This window comes from Penicillium pulvis (genome assembly GCF_028828015.1).
Source record: "Penicillium pulvis strain IBT 33274 chromosome Unknown contig_7_segment1_segment0, whole genome shotgun sequence".
In the NCBI taxonomy this organism is placed as follows: domain Eukaryota; kingdom Fungi; phylum Ascomycota; class Eurotiomycetes; order Eurotiales; family Aspergillaceae; genus Penicillium; species Penicillium pulvis.
Window position 1 is genome coordinate 398,492 of NW_026643079.1, and position 21,589 is coordinate 420,080.

Here is a 21,589-nt window from a genome sequence, read left to right on the forward strand (position 1 = left end):
AAAGATAGTGGAATATTACTGCTTCTCCTGCATTTTTTTTGGCCAAGTCGCTAAGGTGTCCATCATGTGACAAGATCGTCAACCCAATTGGCTAAACAATGGCATTTCATTACCTCGACAAAGATTGATCCAACAAAAGAGCAGCAACCTTTTTCATCATCAGTGAGGATATATCTTATTGTACCTTATAATATACCAAAGAGGGGTGAATATCTACCTCGATTCATGCAGGCCATCTCAATTACCAATACAATTTCACAATGCCCGATATAAACATCCCCGAAACCCAAAAGGCCTCCATTCTCCAGAACGTAAGTCCAATTCAATCCACATATTGATCTCGACTCACAATTCCAGCCTGGTCCGGACATCGCCTTCAGCATTGCGAATGTTCCAGTCCCCACAATTACCCCGCAACAAGTCCTCGTCAAACTCTCCGTAACAGGGGTCTGTGGCACAGATATTACACTCGCAAAAGGCTATCTAGGTCCAACCCAGCACATCCTCGGCCACGAAGGAGTTGGGAAAGTCATACAAGTCGGAGCCGCATGTACCAGTCCTAATGCCGTGCTCGGTCAAACGGTCGGTGTAGGCTGGATCCGTGATGCGTGTGGCTCGTGTCAAAATTGTGCACGAGATACGACTCGATGCGAGACGCAGGTATTCAGTGGTCGCGATGTTTCGGGCACATTGACGTCTTATGTGGCTGTTCCGGAGCGCTACATTACGCCTTTACCGGAGAACGTTTCTCCTGAGTTACTGGCACCGGTGATGTGTGCTGGCGTTACGGCTTATAAGGCACTGAAGGTTGCCGGGATTACCCCCGGATCATGGGTGCTTGTTTCTGGTGCTGGGGGTGGAGTTGGGGCGTTGGCTGTTTCTTATGCGAAAGCGATGGGGTATCGGCCTATCGGCGTTGACGGGGGTTCAAAAAGGGGAGAGATTGTCATCGAGGCCGGGGCGGAGATCTACATCGATTATGAAGAGGATCAGGACTTGAAGAGCGCGGTATTGAGGGAGACAGGTGGGAAGCTTTGTGCGGCTGCTATCGTTTGTGCGGGTGTTGTGTCGGCGTATGAGTCTTCGATCGAGTGTCTGGATTATTTCGCGACGCTTGTTGCCGTTGGAATCCCGCCGCCACCGTTGAAGATGTCGATTCATCCACTGACTTTGATTGACTATGGAATTAGAATGATCGGCAGCATTACGGGGGATCGAGCTGATATTGCCGAGGCCGCGGAGTTTGTGCGTCGAGGTGTGGTTGTGCCGAAGGTCATAATGGTTGCCATGCCATTACTAAATTCTTATATGGAGCGCTTGAATGACTTGGAGGGTAAGAAGCTTGTTGTTTGCTTAGATGGTTCTATTTAGAGATATATCACTTGACATGAACACCTCAGGTGCATTTGCCGAGATACTCCATTCTTCCCCTCTTCGGCCCCATCTAGACGTGATGTCAGTGGGGCTTCTCCTCCCTATCACCACACCGCTGTGGTAGCTTCAGCTGACCCCTAAGTTCATCACTGGCTATCATTTCCCATTATAGCACTTGAAGCGTTGACACGAAGCAAGGTGGAGCTCGCTTGCAATCAAGGGTGTGGACGGGGTGGTATTCGTCAGACAATGCATGACAGCGGGTCCAGGTATTTGATGAAACCAGCTCTCCAAATTTCGTCGCTTTCGCAATTCCTCATTAAAGTATCTCAAGACTCGTTCAAAAGATGTCTGATTCTCACAAGTTCACTCCTTTGGCGCTGCCTCCCAAGGTGACCCTCGCCGATTTCAATAAATTCATCGAAGAGATAACCATACTCGTTGGTGTCGAGAATGTCGACATCATTACGTCCAAGGATCAAATTGACGACAAGTCATACATGGATCCGACATATACACACGACCCTCACCATGTGATGGAGCAGGATTATTTCCTTGCCTCTGCGGTAGTAGCGCCTCGAAATGTTTCCGACGTTCAGTATGTGCAGAACATCAAGAATTACAGAAGCCTACTAACGTGTGAAACAGAGCGATCGTCCGACTAGCTAACACGCTGTCATTCCCCCTTTGGCCGATTTCCATCGGACGAAACTCTGGATATGGCGGTGCTGCGCCTCGTGTATCAGGCAGTCTGGTGCTCAACATGGGCAAAAACATGAACAAAATTCTAGAAGTCAATGTGGAGGGCGCATACTGTCTTCTAGAACCAGGTAAGAGAACAAGCCAATTCTTTGGATATGGCTTACATAATTTCAGGTGTAACTTTCCAAATGCTGTATGACTATCTCGTCGCCAATAACCTACAAGACAAACTCTGGATCGACACCCCTGACATCGGCGGTGGTTCTGTCCTTGGAAATACAATGGAACGCGGTGTGGGCTACACACCGTATGGCGGTACGTATCACAAATACTACACTACTGCCATCAACTAACCTATCAGACCACTGGATGATGCACAGCGGTATGGAAGTCATTCTTCCCAATGGCGAACTTCTACGAACAGGAATGGGGGCTCTCCCAGACCCTAGCCGTCCAGAGACAACAGGTCTCAAACCAGAAGATCAGCCGTGGAACAAGACAGCCCAGCTATTCAATTATGGATTCGGTCCATATGTCGATGGGATCTTTACCCAGTCGAACTTTGGTATCGTGACAAAGCTTGGGATGTGGCTAATGCCTAATCCAGGTGGGTATCAGTCTTACCTTGTAACCATTCCCCGGGAAGAGGACTTGAAGCTGGCAGTTGATATTATCCGCCCGCTTCGGTTGAACATGGCGCTTCAAAATGTTCCTACCATCCGGCATATCTTGATGGATGCCGCAGTCATGGGGCCCAAGAAGGATTATACCTCGAAGACCGAGCCACTCGGAGAGGAAGACTTGGATGCAATTGCCAAGAAGCTCAAACTTGGCAGATGGAATTTCTACGGAGCACTTTATGTGAGGTTTCTTACCCACGGGGGTTGAATAGGATACTAATATTATTGCAGGGCCCCGAACCGATTCGAAATGCCCTTTGGGCCGCCGTCAAAGAGGCCTTTTCCGCCATACCGGGCGCTCAGTTCTTCTTCCCGGAGGACACACCCGAGAACTCGGTCCTTCGCATCCGACACAAGACCATGCAGGGTATCCCGACGTACGATGAACTCAAATGGATAGACTGGCTTCCCAACGGAGCTCATCTATTCTTCTCACCAATTGCCCCGGTCCAAGGAAAGGACGCGATGGAGCAATACGCCGTAACGAAGAAGAGATGCCACGAAGCCGGTCTAGATTTCATCGGAACTTTCACGATTGGCATGCGAGAGATGCGTACGTATTTTCCCATTACTCATTGGTATCTTCAACTAATCTCAGCTTCAGATCACATTGTCTGTATTGTATTCAACAAAAAGGATGCCGCACAGAAGAAAAAAGCACACTGGCTGATCAAAACACTTATTGATGATTGTGCTGCTAAGGGTTGGGGAGAGTATCGGACGCACTTGGCTGTCATGGATCAGATTATGGGTACCTATAATTGGAATGATGGAGCCTTTTTGAAATTCAATGAGCTTCTGAAGAATGCCATTGACCCTAATGGGATTATGGCGCCGGGCAAATCGGGTGTATGGCCTCGCCAATACCAGAAGAATCAGTGGAAGCTTTGATTTGAGTGTATGCAAGCTGTTTGTACCTATCTCCAGACTTCTTTTACATTGGGGTGAATATCAATACTTCTACAGGGTAATGATGTGATGGACACTTGAATATTAACGCACAACGCCTCTTCAAATCTGAAGATTTGAGAATCCTGCGCCTCCCAAGGCTTTTGCTTTAAGGGCGGCTCTTTCTTCTGTTTTAGTTGTTCCAAATGAGGCAATGGGTGGTGGTGCACGGGCTTCGTGATACGGATCCTTTCTGAGTGGCCAATCCCAACCTGGTAGTTCTTCTGTTTTGGCTGAGGCTGTGGCTATGGCTTTGGCCACTATAGTGGTATGATCACAGTTCCTAATTTGAGCACATCGGCTATAGGATCAATGAAGACTGCTGGAGGGTCTTCAGTTTAGATGGGTGGGTTTCTTTGCACATTGCGGAGGACCAGGTTCGAAGGGGCTGCCTTTAAACCTTTCTATTATCAGGGTCTCTCACCCTGGCAATAAACTCACAATAAACTCACAACATAGCCATTTGTATGCAAGGTACAGACTTGGGTCTTTTCCTCTGGGTGGAGACCATGACATGACATGACCGAATGTCAAAACGGGAAATAACCTGTGCCCTGTGCCCCGTGCCTTGTGACGTATAATCTCAGGACTTACCGCATACTATGTTCACAATCGGTAGCAAGCGCGTTTGGTCCACTTCATCCTTGGGTCCAGAGACATCTTAGTGGGCTGTTCGGTAAAGAGGTGGATCCAGTTCGGTGACCTGTAGATCTTTAGGTTCTGAAACAACTGCGAGAACCATTGTGTGTTTCAGATAAACCTACAACTGGCTTCTAGAAAGGAGTTTCGATTGCTGACTTGCTTACTTGCTGACTTGAAGCCATTATTATCGAAATGCTTGTGGCGAACAGAGCTATTTGTGGTAATAACGCTACCCAGCCTTGCAGCTCATTTTGGGATTGGTTCAAAACAGGCTGATAAACCCGAGAGACAGAAAGACAAGGTTAGCCAACTAGATATTCCTCATACAACAATTCCTCGTTTTCCCGTAACTTATGCAGCTAGATAAGCGTAAACTGGGATACTATGGCCCCCACAGGATCAACAGGTACATCATAACGCACAATCAGTGACGCACCCTGCATACAGGCCCATGTATCGAGCACACCATTACGCCCTCACCAGCCATGCATTTGGGGCTGCCGTGGACAAAGATTGCAACCCTGCGAATCTTAATTTCAGTAACTTCCCTGCATCCCAACATACGGCCCGGGGTCACCCTCACTCCACATGCTTAAACTTAATCCAAGACGAATCCATGGATTATCCAGTCTCTCAAATATAGTCTCCCCTCTTTTTGGCATTTCCATGCAAGTCAGATTAAAATACTTGCAAGACCGGAGTTATCATCCTTGGCATAAATCCTTCAGGATCATGTCCTTTCAGCCAATCACAGACCGAGAAAGTATACTTCCGCCCCCATTTGGGTACGCGAAAACAGCGAACTTGACTTTAATCTAACAAGTTGGGGGTCAAAACCCACTCTTCCTGTACAAAGTTCCCCGGCCCCCAAGATTACCACAATGGCCCCAATGCCCATCCTTTTTTCTGCATTTATTATTCGCTATGACGGGTCGTAGCGGGGGAATCGCCACATGGTCATGTAGCTATTTCAGTCCTGCCCTGCCTTAAGTTGATGGCTGATCCGGCATGCGCGAGCTCTACTTTGTGACCCTTGCTGGTCCTACCTTTATACTGTCAGCACCAGCACTTGAGGTTCCAGGATAGGCGACCGAAGTGATAGGCGACTAGCGAAGAGAAGACGAGAAGAAAGCCTGATCCTCGTCATCGTGTCATCGTCTGCTGGCAGACTGCACAGATGAATCTGTCAACAACTATCGCAGAGCTCTCACCCCCGCCGGCGGGGGTGGATCTCTCCCAAGACCAAAATCTTGGTAATAATATCGCCATCATTGTCGTGTGTGCTTTAGCAGCGATCGTTCTACCGATACGCATCTATGTTCGCATCCGTACTAATAAGACGCTGCGAGTCGATGACTGGATTATGATTATTGCCATGGTGAGTTTGGAGGCAAATCGATATGTCATTCTAAGCTCTGACTGAATGAACAGGCTCCCCTCGGGGCATTATTCGCCATTAATTTCGTCGGTATGTACCAATCCGCTTCACTGCCTCAACGTTATCTAATACTCTCTAGCCGATCACTACGGACTCGGGAAACATGTTTGGCTCTGTACAGTCGGGCACATGATCACCATGAAAAAGGTACGCTAACCAATCTACAAGGATTAAACATTCACTAACACGATCAAGATGCTATTCGTATCCCTAGTAATCTATAATTTCGAACTCTGCATGATCAAGATCTCAATCCTTATGTTCTACCGCCGCGTCTTCGGCATGAATCCCCTCAACTGGCTAGCTTGTTTCTTCGCTATCGGCTGGTTCATCGGATGCACCGTCGCCCTTTGCTTTGCGCCCGCGCCAATCTCATATTTCTGGACACAAATTGCCGATGAGACAGGCGGACATTATCGATACAGTTTTTATAACTATTATATCGGCAACGCTGCTACGAATGTGGTTTGCGACTTCCTCGTTATGGCAGTTCCGATCCCAATTGTTTGGCGGTTGAAGATGCGTGTTGCGCAGAAGATTATGGTCTCTCTTGTTTTGCTCTTGGGATGTTTGTATGTCTCTCCCGGCCTCCAATAATGCTCATCTAGGTGATACTAACGGTTTTACAATAGTGTCTTTGCTGCAAGCGTCATCCGAATTCACTACTTAACAAAAATCAAAGGTGATGGTCTTATCGACATAACCTGGACCATAGCACCAGTATGCCTCTGGTCTACGATCGAACCTTGTATCTCAGTGATTGGCTCGTGCCTTCCAGCAATGCAGCCAATCGTGCAATGGGCACTTCAACTCGAACACAACTACTACATTCGGAAACATATGCCTTCTCGAGCAAGGGGTTCTATTCGTGAGATCTTCCACGGGACTGGAGCTAGTATGAACGCGAGTAGCATGGAACGCAGTATTACACCTATCGATTCCTTTGGTGGTAAGAAGGAGGATGATGTTGTTAGGTTATTTGCTCATGCTGCTCGGGTTGAGGCTAGTCCCGAGCCTGATCGGGATTTGAATCCCCTCGAGGAATATCTGGGACTGAATTATATTCGGGTTCAGCATGATGTCGAGGTTACGATTGATCGGAAAAGTGAAATTGGATCTGAATCATGTTGATTATGTGGCTTTGGAGTTAGCTTTGCTTTTACAATCCTACATCACTCGAATTTATCTCAAATATTCTTATGGTGCGCAATCCTGTTTTGATGCAAATCATTCTATGTACAATGTCGTGATGAAAGAAGATCTCAAAATCAGTAGCTATATCTAAAGTGAGGGTTCTTCCAGTCCGTGATATCCTCGAAAGCATGTGTAAAGTTAACATCGGGCACAACCTCCCCAGATGCAATCTTCGCATCCCTCCTGCGGTTCTGAATGCTGTACCACATGCGCAGCGCGATAAGAAGAATAAGACACAGTCCAAAACAGCCCAGAATAATTGCAAAGGCAAGATAATACCGTGGTGCATCTTTGTCTCGGAAAATCTGAGGTCCAATGGCATTTCCACCAGCCCAGAAAACAAAGTTGCAGGCGATGACGATGGATTTCTTGGTCTGACCGGCCACATTTCGAGACATCAAACTCAAGCCAAGCGACTGAACAGCGAAGAATGAGTAGAAAATGAAGTATGCAATTAGCATGCCGATTTTTTTATCTGACGAGAATGGGATTCCGACTAGGATTGAAGTGCCGATGATTGATGGAACTAAAGAGAGAATCATGATTATGATGGTCTGCTTGAAGTAGCGGTCAAGGTAGGCCGAGGATATCATCGTGATGGCTGTGACAGCTCCGACGACCATCAATAGGAGTTGACTCGCCCAGGTGCTGAAACCGAATGAGCTGACGATGATGTTGGCAAACGCACCGATGCCCCCGGAAGGAATGGTAGTCAACAGTTGGATGAGAGCGAATGCGTAGACTAAAATTCATTAGTATATATTTTGCAACTGTATCATTGGACCACATACGCTGTGGATCAGCAAAGGCCTCTCTCACTTGCTCCCATTTGAAGTTTCGGTTCTGTAGACCAGTCTGGTTTTGTCGCACTCGCTCAACCATCAGACGCTTATCTTCTTCGGACCAACACTTGGCACGCATAATGGAGTCAGGTAACCAGAAATAGACAAAGATGGCCCAGATTACGGTGATAATTCCGTAGCTCATGAAGAGGGCCTGCCACGATTTGATTGGGGAAGTGGAGGGTACGAAGGAGAATCCGAAGGCCAGCAGGCCACCAATGATGTTCTGGAGACCATTCATCATGAACCTAGGAATGTTAATGATTATTTTTGATAGTTGTTTGGTAGAATACTCACCAGAAGTTGATGGTACTGGCCTGCTCTTCTCTCTTGTACCATGTTGCCGATAACACGACAAAGGTCGGCTGGCAAGCAGCCTCGAAGACACCCATGAATGCACGAAGAGTGGCTAATCCTTCAAATGTGTCCATGGCAGCGATCAGGGAGATGCAAATACCCCATAACAAAATATTGATGGAGAGCCACTTTCCGATGGGAACTCGCTGGATGATCCAGTTTTCCTATTAGGTATCAGCATCTGCCACTCGGCATGAATATGTGATACGCACCGGATATTCAACGACAAGGATAGCGATATAAACGATAGTAGTCAACCATGAGTACTATGGCAGTCAGTTATAGCAGCAATACAGAGTTCAGAGCACTCTTACCTGCTGACCCACCAGGTGCGCATCGGTCTTAATGCCCATAATCGAGGCAAAAGACAGCGCACCCTTATCCAAAGTCTGCAGCAAATATGTAAACATCATCACCACCAGCACCCGTTTATCGATCATCTTCTTCAGTCGTTTATTGGTGGCTTCGTCGATCTCGATAGCGCCATCGGTGGCGTACTTGGCAATTTCCTTGTCAACTTGACTATAATCCGTGTGATTCTTCTGTGGCTCGCTGAAATTGTTCATGCCAGCCACATTTTCAATCTCCTGGTTCTCCGTCTTGGCCATTCTGAGTGCGTTCTGGGCAGTCAAGACCCAACGGAACGAAAGAAGCAGTTGATAATCCCGATTGAAGGTAAGTTGAAGCCAAGATATCTTCCGTGCGCCAACCGTAACTGTAAATTATGAGTAGGAGAAGGGGAAGAATATTACACTCCTTTATCCGGGGAAGCGGGGGTGAACCTGAACATGTGCCCCGTGGGGAATGTCCCTGTCCCCCACGCTTTGAACATGCCATCCCTGGTCGGGTTTTTGACCAAGCGAGACTAATTCTCATCAAAGTGGAACTAGTGACGCCTCGAGCCAAAAAGCTCGGTACAAGAGCACCGAGCCCAAACTCTGATTGCTTGGCCGGCAACGGAGTTGGCCGTAACAACCCTAGTCTGGATCCACCGGGCCAGTCCGCCATCATCCCCCACGGCCACGCTCGGGTTGTTGTCTCCCGAACGGTTATCCCGCAAGCCACGACTTGGAAAGGCAAGCCCAGGGCCGATTCCGAATTGCAGGGAGGCTGTCCTGTAATGGGTAAACTCGTAAATGTGAAGCTGGAAATTGATGCAGGTGTAGCTACTCGATCGGTACCTATCAGGCACTGTGGGTAGATGCTTGAGGCCTATTCGCAATTGAGGTTGATTCCCCGATAATCCTTTCAAGCTGTACCCGATGCCGTCGGTCCGTCATGCGGAGGTGGGGTGGGTAGCTCCGCATTATAGCCGACATGAAAATGGTGGAAGTTCGCCGCGTCATTCTACTGTGGCATGACATAGCATCATGTTTGAAGAGCAGCTCGTAACTTTCGAGGGGTCTGCGAACCTTCTCAATCTCGTCGGAGCTCCCATTCTCGTTGACCCGGTCGACTTCGTTGGGATTCAGCATGCCGGTCAAGACTTGGCCAACGATTTCGGTCGAGTGACACGGGATAACGCGAATCCGTTCCAGCTCGTGGATGAGGCTGGACTGACCCCTCTGAATACAAGCACGGCTATCATCATTGGTTGTATTGAGTCGAGTTGGATGCTCAGAAAATTTGAGAGAGAAGGAAAAGTCGACACCAGTGCGATCAAAGGAAAATGGGAAACATTCATGACTGCGGTCGTGGACAATCCGATTACGGGATGCTCCAAGGCCTTGGTCATCGCTGGAAGTGACAAGCGAGCTGCGATCTTTGGCGCATACACCTTGTCCCGCCAAATTGGTGTATCTCCGTAAGCTCATCACACTCCAATTCTAGACCGTGTCTTACTAACAATGCAGATGGTATTGGTGGGCCGATATCCCAGCCCAATTTCACCCAGAGATCTATGCCCTCCCTAACCGAACAATTCACGGCGAGCCGAGCATCCAATATCGAGGCATATTTATCAATGACGAAGCACCAGCGTTGACAGGATGGGTGCTGGAGAAGTTCGGGTCCTACAACAGTGACTTCTACAAGAAGGTCTACGAGTTACTGCTTCGCTTGAAAGCCAACTTCATGTGGCCAGCTATGTGGCCTGGATACCCGAATCCTGGAGCTGTCTTCTTCATGGATGACCCAGAGAATCAGCGCATTGCGGACGAATACGGGATCTGTGTGTCGACGTCGCATCACGAGCCGATGCAGCGGGCTACAACTGAATGGTTTGAGGAGGAGCCACGTGCAGACGGGACGTGGGACTGGAACAAGAGCCGGGAAGAGATTATCGAGTTCTTTCGTAAGGGCGTTCGACGAGCCGAGGGCCTTGAGTCCTATTTCACGTTGGGTATTCGGGGCGAATATGACAAGGGAATGGTGACCGATGATCCCGGTGCTGTTATCCGGGATGTGCTCTTGCAACAGCGCGCTCTCTTCAAGGAGGTCTATGGGCGGGAGGATGCCGTTCCTCAAGTCCTTGCTCTTTACAAAGAAATTCAAGATCTGTACCAGGCAGGCGAGTTTACTGTGCCTGATGATGTGACTCTTCTTTTTGCGGACGATAACTTCGGCTCTCTGCGGCGATTGCCGTCCGGAGCTGAATTGACTCGTCCAGGAGGCGCGGGTATATACTATCATTTTGAATATGTCGGGGCACCTCGGAGTTACAAATGGATTAACTCAAACTCGTTGGTAAGTCAAGATACGCCTTGGATGAACGTGACTGACAAGTGTAGGGTAAAACATATCACCAGCTCAGTGAAGCATATCGCCGGAATGCGCGGAAGATATGGGTGTTCAATGTCGGCGACATCAAACCCATTGAGGTTCCTCTTACCTTCGCCATGGAAATGGCATGGAACATCGACTCGGTCCAGGAAGACAGTATTCCTCGATTTCTGGCCGATATCTCCGACAAAAATTTTGGCGCAAATCTGAGTCCGGGGATTGTTAATATCTGGCACGAATACGATCGTCTCATCCGTCTCCGCAGACATGAGCACATCGACCCAGAAACGTTCTCACTCCTGAACTACAACGAAGCCGACAGCATCATCAAGCGGTGGAAGCAACTTTCATTCGCCGCAGAGGCGATCTACGAACAAGCCGATGAGGAACAAAAACCAGCAATCTGGGAACTCGTCGTTCACCCAGTAAAGGCCAGTTCTATCTTCACCCATCTCCGGGTAACCCAAGCCCGAAACCAGCTGTACGCCCGCCAAAGACGCAACACTGCGAACAAACTTCTCCGAGAAGTCCTTGATCTATTTGATGCCGACTTCAAGCTCTCACAGGAATTCCACTCACTTTTGGATGGCAAATGGAATCACATTATGTGCCAGAGCCATCTCGGTTACGGTGATACTTGGCATGCACCATCGCGGGACGCAATTTTCGGACTGGCATATGTTCAGCGGGGTCAGGATAGTAACCCGATTGTGGGTCAGATGGGTATCGCGGTCGAGGGCCATGAGGGTATTCGAGCAGGCCGTATCAATGAAGAAAGCGAACGTACTCATCCTAGTCGTCGGGATCTGGTGCCTGGTTTGACACTAGGACCAATGAATCGGTATGGACCTGAGGGACGATGGTTTGATATCTTCACTCGAGGAACACAGAAAATTCGCTGGACAGCGTCGGCACCTTATCCGTGGGTTCTTATTTCGTTGGGAGAGGGAACTTTGTATCCTGATGGCGACGATGCACGGATCTGGATCCATATCGATTGGGATCAGGTTGAGACAGACTTTGAAGAGGAGGTTCTGATTACCGTTAAATCGATGGAGGGTGATTTCGAAAACATTCATCTTCCTGTTCATGGTCACAGGTTCCCCAGCTCTTTTCACGGCTTCGTGGAAGCAGATGGAGGTGTCTCTATTCCTGCTGTTAGCGGTCTCAAGGCAACATACATTCATCATTATGATTTGGGACGAGGAAGCGAAGGCTCAGTCACCATTGACGCTGATGCTCTAAGTAATGCTATTGATGTCCCGTTCTTGGAGTACTCTATATGCACACTCTCTCATTGTGAGCTGCCGACTGTTACTCTTTATTTCAACATGACACTGGACCTGGACCCGAACAACAAAATGTCCTATGATTTTGAAATCGATGATCAGCCTTCTACATCTCATATCTTAGTCCATGAATCCACTGGCAAAGCTAAGCTCCCTGCAGAAGGCTGGCTAGATGCTGTCATGGATTGTGTCTGGAAGAAGACTCATCACATTGGCTCTCTAGATTCAGGTGCGCATAAAATCAGGGTACGGTTGAACCATCCAAACTTGCTTCTGGAGAAGATTGTTCTAGATCTTGGCGGTGTCAAGGAAAGTTACCTAGGACCACCTTCGAGCTTTTGCGTTGCATGAACATTCAGTGGAAGACATAGATATCAGGGGTAATAGAATATTTTCAGTCCTAGTAATATTCTTCACTGTCAACTCGACCTTCTCCAGGAACCCAAACACTCGAAAATGACTTGTCTCCTTCCTCGCCATAATCAGCCATATTAGCATCCACCCAAGCCTGATATCCCTTCCAAAAAACATATTCATACCCAGAGACTATTTCACAAAAGTCCATATTAGCCAATGAAAGGTTCAACACAGCCATCATAGCATCTTCTACACTCCTTGGTACAACGCCATATCCCATACACACATCACTGTGCTTATCACCCAGATCGTCAGAGAACTGGAGCTCCCCAGCTTCCTGCGATGCAAGGATCACAGCCTCCAGCGTCCCCTTTCCTTTGGGGTGAGTGGCAAATTTCAAAGCGTCACGATCCACTGCGAGAAAATAACGCGGCGGGCTTTGCATTTCGTGTTCTTCGGATTCGAAATACTCAAGAAGGCCTTCTATATCAGGGGTCTCGATTTTGCTCGAGACGTCCACCCAATCCAAGTCGCAGTCGAACTGGTCCTCGGTTTTCGAAAAAAGATCTTTGATTTTCTGAATCTCTTCCTCGGTCATTTCTTCAAGGATAAAGATTGGATTTTCACCATAGGATTTTGTTCCTTGTTTCTATATCAAGTTAGTTGAGATTGAGCATTTGTGAGAAGAAATGCTACGTACTATTATCGCCTCGGAGCTATCGGGGAGTGGCATTGATCCCTGAAGGACAATGCCTTCAGCCGCGGCACTCAAGAGAACATTGGCTCTTTGAATAGGAGCTCTTAAAGTTCCAAATCTCTCCTCGGGCTGTTCGCAATTCACCAAAATGACCTGTTCATCTTTCAAGCACTGCTCATCAACAAACATCAAGGACTCGGTTATCTCCGCCCGTTTGACGATAGAGGAAAGAATCGACGGGTGTGCAGGCGTATCAATCAACCAAGGAACTTGCAACAATCGCCTCGGCTCACAAGAAGGGCGATCAGGCCAGTCGCCATCAACAGTGATCAGTCTTTGCATGATTTTGTCGCGTTCCTCCTCCGTCATCGGGCATAGAAAAATTACCATCCATGTTGGTGTGGGGTCATCCCGCTCTACAAGCTTGGGGAGCTGCCAGAATGGAATTGGAGACATTCCGATCTGCGATTGCCAATTTGGATGAGTTTTTTGTAGCTTTTTAGCTGGACCCTTTAGTGGGGGGAAAAGCGATATTTGTGGGCCCGCTAGGCTGCTCTAGGCTGCAAAGGTCCTAGTAAGCTTGTTCAGCAATCAGACTTTTACAATGCCGATATACCAAATTCGCAGACGTCGAGAATTAGAAGAGTGTAGGATCTTAGTAAGATCTGATTCACATCATGTATGAGGGATTGTATGGAGCTACTCCAAGAAAACATCGCCAAACTGTGGTCTTGCCTTCACCCACTTTTTCAGATAAATCCAAGCAATACCCACCCCGACGTGCAAGATAGTCATACAGCATTTGGAAAGTTACACCTGAAATTGTGTAAGCCATATACAAAGAATTGACTAGTTCTCTTACCTGGTTCTACAAGACAGTATGCGCTCTCCACATTGACTTCTAAAATTTTGTTCATGGTTTTGCCCATGTTGCGCACCACCTGACATTCGTCATCGAATCGAATGGGAACAGCATCAAGCCTCGAAGCTTTCTCCAAAAAGTCCGTACAGAGGTCCGCGATCGCAGGAGGGCCTCATGATCATCCTGAGTATACGCCACGTTCACAGTCTCAGTCGCAACATTTGGATTAAGGACGATGTGCGAGATGTTATGGGATATAAGAGCGCGGGTGGAATGGATCACGAGCAGTGTGGAAGATTCCTTGTCTTTCGAGAGATGCCGATGAAGACAGATGATGCCAGTACGGGTCTGCAACACAATCGAGGATGATGCACGCCACTAACTATCCCAGAATTTTAGGACTTTCTTCATTGGCGTTTCAGGTAGTTCTTTCAACACCCCGCCTGCCCTCTTTTTCTCCCCTGCGCAGTCCCATGCGATCCTTGAGAACCATCGGATAGGAGATTTCGCCGCAGACGCTAGTTAAAAAAAAACGGTTGTGGTTGTCAGGGCTGCTAGGCTATGGTGGCTGGATATCAGCTTCAGCAGGTTCTTTGGTGCGGTATTCAGCTTTCTCATTGACGGTGATGCATTGGTGCAAGTGTCGATATGAAGCCAAGAGTTGAAGGACCGAAGCGACAAAGAGTGATGAATAGAGTGGTAGACACAAGGCATGTCATTAAACCGAAGATAATTTACAGGTCGGAGATCACAAATTTGCACTGGCAAGCGTTCGAGTTGGGTTGCAGGATGGGAGAGTCGAGAGAGTTAGGGAGGATGGAGGAGAAACAGAATGGAGGGTGGGTGGGCGTCAACCCATAAACGCTATTTAAGAGAGCTTGCTCGAGATTCTAGACCAAGATAGGCTTGAAGGATAACAGTGAGAGATTCTCCTTGTGATACAGATATTCTTATTACAATGACACGCAAAGTGCTAATCATACAGGCAGCGGAACACGCAAGAAGGTAGTCATACAGGTAGCGAAACACGCATAAGGTAATCATGCAGGCAGCAAAACACGCAAGAAGGTAATCATGCAGGCAGCAAAACACGCAAGAAGGTAGTCATACAGGTAGCGAAACACGCATGAAGGTAATCATGCAGGCAGCAAAACACGCAAGAAGGTAGTCATACAGGTAGCGAGACACACAAGACACAATCACACAAATAGCGAAGTACTCAAGAAGCTGGAGCATCGAGGCCATGACATCCAGGTTCTTACTCATCGCATTGGTAGGAGAAATCGTTCGAAGAGAGTGCGCTCGCAAGCCTCTCTGCCTCCTCAATCTCTCCTTTTTCCACCAACTCCACGACCCGGTCGAATGTTGTCTCCAGCTTTTCCTCCCTGAGGGCGATTTTACCTGATAGGTGGGCGTAGCCAACAGTGTTTAACACACGGAGAATAGACGGGTGTGTAGTAGACCCTAGTTTATGAGTCATGTTAGCTATAGTCCCACGAGCTTAGTAGATAGAACTCACGGAGTTCTTGGAGCTTCTCAGCAGTTAGGCCATAGATTCGTTGAAAGAGGCGCCGCTCTTCTGGAAAGTCATCTCGTCGCGAAAGGAACATAGAAGCATCTAGCAGAGCGTCACCACCATGAACCTCTGAAGAAGTCAAGATGCAGATGCAATCTTTGTGAATTCTGTTATACCCGGTAACATGATCACATAGAAACGTGAGGTAGTTTCGCTCTCTGATGTTTAACAATGACTCTCGGACTTCACTGAGCTCTCTCTTAACGTCGTGAAGCTCTGTCTTAACGTCGTGAAGCTCTGTCTTAACGTCGTGAAGCTCTGTCTTAACGTCGTGAAGCTCTGTCTTAACGTCGTGAAGCTCTGTCTTAACGTCGTGAAGCTCTGTCTTAACGTCGTGAAGCTCTGTCTTAACGTCGTGAAGCTCTTGGCGAATGTCCCTGATTTCTTCCTTCATCTGTTCTAGCGACTCAAAAATAGATGCACCTTGATCATTGGCCATGATTCGATGATTGTGAACGGTGCGATATGTGGCTTGGTTTGCCTCAGCGGCGATGTTGGCTCTCTGATCATTAATCGTATTGTCGTCAGACAGGACTCCCGAGATAATGAATTGAAGGTCTTGCGGGTGCTGCTGCTATGCGGGGGATGTGTTAGTTAAGTTATACGTAAAGATGATGCGTACTGACCTGAGAGACCTGTGAGGTTTCGGCCGAAGGAATCCTGGCCCGACGCAGCTGCTTTGGTTGACCTCTTCCGGAAGCCGCGTTACCTCTTTTCTTAGGCATGATGTCAAGAAACTGAGTTGTTCAAATGAAAAGTAGCAAGAATGCACAAATGGGAATCGTGAAGAGAGGATGATGATGATAAGAATGGACTTTGAGTTGGCTCGTAGAGAAGTCACTCTTTGTCTGCGTAAGATTGGCAGCAACGACCACATAATGTTGACTCGAGAGCCCGGGACTTGCAAATTTGGAAAGTATCATTCAAAAGAAATAGCCGTAAAAGCACAAAGAAGATTTAGCCAGTCACAAAGTTTTGGTCAAATCATCTTTGATGGTTTGACCCGGGGGCCTGCGAGGTCGCAGTACGCCCGTAAATAGAGATGGCAAGTGCTAAACAAACATAACCCAGCAGTCGAATCACCTCCGTGGTGATTGGGCACGGTCTTGGGGAGATTTGGGATTGAAGATTGGAGATCGGCAAGTCTGCAAATGTCAACAGCGTTGCTCATCGAGTGAAGAGTGAGACAAGTGAGTGAGAGAGGGTGTCTCAAGGAGTACACCACGCGAGTCGTGCTCACCAGCACATCTGGTACAACCGACAGCTGTGGCTGTGAGCAGCCGCGAAGACGCGTGTCCGGAAGGAGGCCAAAGAGGAACGGGAGAAAGTCTGGAAGGCATCGCTGTTCTCCAGATTGGTGCTGACCACCTAGATGTCAATCACTCTCACGGGTCAGATGTTTACCGCCACGATGACTTCGTATCCAGCCAAGGCTGCGGAACTCGGTCTCCAGGGCTTTTTTAAAATCGAATATCAGCTCTGCTTAGAACCACTATCTTTAAGAACCATATAGCCACTCTCGATATATGACAATGAGCTAAATCTGAGGTAACAGTAGTAGTGTGGAATGTTGCTGATTAGTCAGTTTCCAAGATATGTCGCCAAAGCTGCAACAGACTTGCGAATATCTTCATCTCCACTTCTAGAGAATATCCACACACACTTTTCTTCCTCCACAGCACGAAATGACTCAAAATTGACTACACAACTCATCAGTATCATTGATGTAAATAATCAAGAAATAGAGATGAAGGCTCCTGGTTCTCATTCGTCTCTTCTATCTGCTTCCTGTAGTGTTTCATGCTTTTGGCTCGGATCCCTGTTCCTACGTGAAGCTTGTGCTTCTACGACATGAGTAATTCATGCTGTATGATTATGTCTGCTTGGGCCTACTCCAGTCTGCCTCCCGACACCGTAGTAATGCCCGCTATCTCAAGTTTCAGTGTCAGCATTTGAAGGTCAGCTACTGCATCGAGTGGCACAAGATGCTTCAGCTTTGCTCTGAAGCCAAGTGCATCTCCTTATATCAGCCTGAAATACGCAAAAATTTGACTTCTCTCCTGACTATACTTCCCACCTGATCTTATCCTCATAATTAGTTACAAGTACGGCATTGTTCAGCACGTCCATGACTCTTAATCAAAGCAGCAACTCAGCAAACTGAACTATGGCAGGGATGTCCACCATCGATCTACAGGACGCTCTCGTACCTTCAAACTAACACCAGGACATGTTCCCTTCACAACGTTCTCTCTTCTCCTTTCCGCCCTTCTGCCTATCATCATCCATATTTATTTCCTTTGCACTCTTCCTTTCGTTCTCAGTTAACTATCGCTTTCCTCTTCATTGTACCATGGCGCGTCAGTGTCCCTACTGCGGTATGGCCTACAAGAATGGGCATGGACTTTACATCCATCTCACCAATCACGCCTATTTTGAGAATAATTGGCGACGCCCACTCGATGGAATCCATGATGCCAGGGAAATAACAAGCATTGTCAACCGTGATGTCTGGGAGGCTGAAAGACACCAGAAACCCTCCAGCTCTGGTTGGAGACGGTACCTCGTCGGTCTGGACCGTCCAGGCAAAGGATCTGATAAGCCCGTCTTCAGATTCACAAATCTACCGTTCGGTAAGTTGCACTTCTCATCACTTTGCCGGAAGCTCGCGTGGCTTACAAACCCATCAGAAATTCGGCTCATGATCTACGAATATCTTTTTGGCTACGAAAAAATCACATTTGAAGGTTCGGATGTGGAACGGGTCCCAAAACGCCGCGGTATACCATTAGAATTTGACTCCGTCAGCTGCTCCCAAACCTTTCGAGAGGAGATAACATTCACTTCACGGGTCCACAACCCTTTGGCGATTATGAGCACAAGCTCACAAATCTACGCTGAAGCGCGAAAGGTATTCTACAGCCAGAACAAGTTCTACTTCCCCGACTTGCGAACTCTGCATGTCTTCCTGCTTGGAATCGGTGATCAGAACGTCCAATTTCTTCGCACGTTAGAATGCAAGGCCAGCACACCAGGCCCTGGTACCATACGTGGTCAAATCCGCAAGTGCCTGCCTTGGATCAGGATGGCCGGTGAGAATCCACGTCCCTCAATTTGGTATAGTGAGATTTTAGACCAAATTCTTACCCGTTGCCGTTCCGATGTCTTTCTTGAACGCATGTTTGGTCCGAGGATGCACCGTGCACTCATGAGGGTGGGGTCTCATAAACCAAGGAAAGAGAAGGATATCATTCATCATCTTTTCCGAATGCAGGTTTCCTTTTACCGTCATAACGAACAGGGTCAAGAAGTTGAGACAAATGGCAAGGTATCTTTTAAACTCTGTGCGTTTCGGGCTGGGCGATAATAGGTGATATCATGATGTCGCGAAGAACATCTATGAAAATGGTGATAACTGGGGAATAATTTCTACCAACAAAGCTCATTCTTGTGATTAGAGAAGGTCTTAGCAAAGTGTATTTCAAATGCTTGAGCCTTAATCCGAAGACGCATTCGCCTACTTAGCGTGGAGGAAGTGAAGTATGCGAGTATAGCCGAAGATATTGCTCCTTAACCATGGAATATATGGTGTTCCATTGCCATTTGAGGACCAGGCAGCCCATGGATATGACGGAATTTGAGAAACGATCGGGTTGAATATCGAAATACATGGTAATACTCCAGTGCTACTTGATATCTAGATAATCCTGAATAGCAGTCATAGTCATAAATTCATTAAGGTATCGTGTCGTCGTCCGAATCTGAGATAGCTACTTGGAAACTGGTTGACAAGCAGCCATAGCATCGGTAGGAATATTATCGGAACCCGCCTGCTGGAAAGAACCTAGGGCCCGCATAACCGTGAGCAATGATGCTTTGTATATCAATATTGCCATCACTGCGGGGACTCCAAAGCTTGATAAGAATGAAACGACCAGAGCTAGTGAAATTAGTGTCTGAACATGAAGGATAAAGGGAGACAAGGACGTACGGAGGCGGATCAAACTTAATGCTGACCACGCTCTTCTCCCTCTCGATGAAGAAACGAGCATGTGGCTTGAGGACCTCGCCATTAGATGTGGTCATTGCTGGGCCAGGAACGGGTGGAGGAGGGATCGGGTCGATCAAACTTGGGGGTTGGCGGCGTCGTTGAGATAGATCGCCGTTCATTGAGCGGCGTGCGGAGCCGATTCGACGTTGAATTTCTAGTCGACGGCGGGTCATTGGATGATCTTCGTCGTCGTCGTCACTGGGGCTGTCGTCATCGGTGTCCGAGCAGAGCAAATCGTCTAGTTCGTTGGTTCTTTCTAGATCGGCAGTGACCGACGCAATTAGATTGTCATCTTCCCTTTCTGCAAACACGTTTTCTTCAACGGTCTCATTGTACTCGGTAGTAACACGGAATTCAGCTTGCGGATCATGTGTACCCCGACCCGAAGGTTCGGTCTCGGTGGCCAGATTGGAATCAGGGCCCATAAGCACAGTGCGGTCGAGAGATTGAAGGGGGGTTCGGAGCCCAGTCAAATATGCTTGGGATGGTGGTAGATCCATTCGGCGATAGCCACGTCGGCGTCGTGTGCTGGAATACTGGATCTGATATTGAGCGGTCCGAGCAAGCAGTTCATCCGACGTCATGGATACAAACACCATGCCTTCCTGGATTCTACTGGAGTCAGCCAAGTCTTGGACCCACATATAGAAGCACATACGGAGAATCGAACCCGGTACGAGGAGCCTTGATGACAATCTTCTTCAAGCAGAACGGAGCTTCATCTCTGTGGCGAAGAATCAAGTTGCAGCGATCAGACTTGGTGCTGTATACGGTTTGATCATTCCGCAAAACATTTCCTGGGAAAAAACTGTCCCCTTCTTGGTTGAAGACGCCTCCATCACAGCTCGCAATTTCCATTTTCAGGGCACCAGGGACTACCTGGCCTTGGTGTCCATAGTTGAACCCACGGGAGTCCTCGCGGTTATCATCGGCATCCAGCTTGCGTCGCTTTTGCCGGCGTTCACGTTCGCGACTGCTCTGGGATTGAGGCATGAGTGACGGTGTGGGAAGTGTATCTCGTGAGTCTGGTCGGAACGAACGACGTCGGTGACCTCTATTACTCGGTGGGCGGGGCTCAAGACTGGAAGGGGCTACAGGAGCTGGTTGGCGTGGAGGGAGTTGTTCCAGCAAATTTCTTCGCGGGTTCAAGTTGGGAATCGCTAGAAGTGAATGAAAGGCTTGTTGAAATGTGATGCGTCCATCCCGGGCTTGGTCAAGGTAATGATCTTCGATCTCTCGATTTAATGTCTCCAAGGCACGAGTGGTATCATCAGTATTTGTGTGATTGCTTTCTTGATGGATCAAGTTCCGAAGATATATCAAGCGTTCTCTTGGTCGGGCTGAGGATTGGTTGTCGCGCGGGGTCTCTCTTGACTCTTCGTCAATCAACCGGTCTAAGAGGCGCGAGGTGGGATTTGCAAATTGAGCGTCGGAAAGTATCGTGTCAAGATCCGACTCGTATTCATCTGAGGGCTGTCGCTGTAGATTGCGAGCTTCTTCCGCCCTGCGAGCCTCTAAATCGCGAGCGACGTGTTCTAGGCTCGGGTCGGCGTTGATAAGATCATAGAGTCGCTGTTGGTAGTAACCTCTTCTCTCGGCAACAACAGCAGGGGAGCTTTGATCACTGGGAAGCGATGGCCGGCGGGAGGAAGCAGGAGGATGGTCGTAGTTTTCTGACTTGGGGGGCGTATTAGACTGGGAAGTAAAGTCAGGGATGTTAAACATACCATACTGTGTGGTTAGTGGGAGCAATATAATACTGCCAGGATGATTCTTTACCTGGAACAGAAAGACTGATATTCAGACTTCTCACAATTCCGGAAAAGATGATAGCCAAGACTGCTCCATGGAGCAAGAAA

At 48.0% G+C, this 21,589-nt stretch overlaps 9 protein-coding genes across 9 annotated transcripts; 5 read left to right on the plus strand and 4 right to left on the minus strand.

Moving 5' to 3' along the window:
• Positions 1 to 260: 260 nt before the first annotated feature.
• Positions 261 to 1,371, plus strand: N7503_008088 (uncharacterized protein; the record flags this gene model as incomplete). The annotated part of the gene is made up of 2 exons (XM_057067635.1): positions 261 to 311; positions 358 to 1,371. 2 exons carry the CDS (start codon positions 261 to 263, stop codon positions 1,369 to 1,371), a joined length of 1,065 nt encoding a protein of 354 aa, XP_056918490.1.
• A 350-nt stretch (positions 1,372 to 1,721) lies between these two features.
• On the plus strand, positions 1,722 to 3,647 carry N7503_008089 (FAD-binding oxidoreductase; the record flags this gene model as incomplete). Its single annotated transcript, XM_057067636.1, has 6 exons — positions 1,722 to 1,972; positions 2,023 to 2,204; positions 2,251 to 2,391; positions 2,438 to 2,937; positions 2,988 to 3,309; positions 3,361 to 3,647. The coding sequence occupies 6 exons, from the start codon at positions 1,722 to 1,724 to the stop codon at positions 3,645 to 3,647; spliced, it is 1,683 nt and encodes a 560-aa protein (XP_056918491.1).
• Positions 3,648 to 5,523: 1,876 nt separating this feature from the next.
• Positions 5,524 to 6,915, plus strand: N7503_008090 (uncharacterized protein; the record flags this gene model as incomplete). The annotated part of the gene is made up of 5 exons (XM_057067637.1): positions 5,524 to 5,724; positions 5,778 to 5,814; positions 5,864 to 5,931; positions 5,980 to 6,356; positions 6,417 to 6,915. The coding sequence occupies 5 exons, from the start codon at positions 5,524 to 5,526 to the stop codon at positions 6,913 to 6,915; spliced, it is 1,182 nt and encodes a 393-aa protein (XP_056918492.1).
• A 137-nt stretch (positions 6,916 to 7,052) lies between these two features.
• On the minus strand, positions 7,053 to 8,785 carry N7503_008091 (uncharacterized protein; the record flags this gene model as incomplete). Its single annotated transcript, XM_057067638.1, has 5 exons — positions 7,053 to 7,720; positions 7,770 to 8,068; positions 8,118 to 8,341; positions 8,390 to 8,443; positions 8,492 to 8,785. 5 exons carry the CDS (start codon positions 8,783 to 8,785, stop codon positions 7,053 to 7,055), a joined length of 1,539 nt encoding a protein of 512 aa, XP_056918493.1.
• A 762-nt stretch (positions 8,786 to 9,547) lies between these two features.
• On the plus strand, positions 9,548 to 12,538 carry N7503_008092 (glycoside hydrolase family 115 protein; the record flags this gene model as incomplete). Its single annotated transcript, XM_057067639.1, has 3 exons — positions 9,548 to 9,981; positions 10,031 to 10,862; positions 10,907 to 12,538. The coding sequence occupies 3 exons, from the start codon at positions 9,548 to 9,550 to the stop codon at positions 12,536 to 12,538; spliced, it is 2,898 nt and encodes a 965-aa protein (XP_056918494.1).
• Positions 12,539 to 12,587: 49 nt separating this feature from the next.
• N7503_008093 (uncharacterized protein) lies at positions 12,588 to 13,697 on the minus strand (the record flags this gene model as incomplete). Its single annotated transcript, XM_057067640.1, has 2 exons — positions 12,588 to 13,193; positions 13,245 to 13,697. 2 exons carry the CDS (start codon positions 13,695 to 13,697, stop codon positions 12,588 to 12,590), a joined length of 1,059 nt encoding a protein of 352 aa, XP_056918495.1.
• A 1,664-nt stretch (positions 13,698 to 15,361) lies between these two features.
• Positions 15,362 to 16,404, minus strand: N7503_008094 (uncharacterized protein; the record flags this gene model as incomplete). The annotated part of the gene is made up of 3 exons (XM_057067641.1): positions 15,362 to 15,567; positions 15,623 to 16,253; positions 16,306 to 16,404. The coding sequence occupies 3 exons, from the start codon at positions 16,402 to 16,404 to the stop codon at positions 15,362 to 15,364; spliced, it is 936 nt and encodes a 311-aa protein (XP_056918496.1).
• Positions 16,405 to 18,032: 1,628 nt separating this feature from the next.
• Positions 18,033 to 19,046, plus strand: N7503_008095 (uncharacterized protein; the record flags this gene model as incomplete). The annotated part of the gene is made up of 1 exon (XM_057067642.1): positions 18,033 to 19,046. The coding sequence occupies one exon, from the start codon at positions 18,033 to 18,035 to the stop codon at positions 19,044 to 19,046; it is 1,014 nt and encodes a 337-aa protein (XP_056918497.1).
• Positions 19,047 to 19,495: 449 nt separating this feature from the next.
• On the minus strand, positions 19,496 to 21,460 carry N7503_008096 (uncharacterized protein; the record flags this gene model as incomplete). The annotated part of the gene is made up of 4 exons (XM_057067643.1): positions 19,496 to 19,619; positions 19,671 to 20,342; positions 20,389 to 21,407; positions 21,458 to 21,460. The coding sequence occupies 4 exons, from the start codon at positions 21,458 to 21,460 to the stop codon at positions 19,496 to 19,498; spliced, it is 1,818 nt and encodes a 605-aa protein (XP_056918498.1).
• Between the last annotated feature and the right edge of the window lie 129 nt (positions 21,461 to 21,589).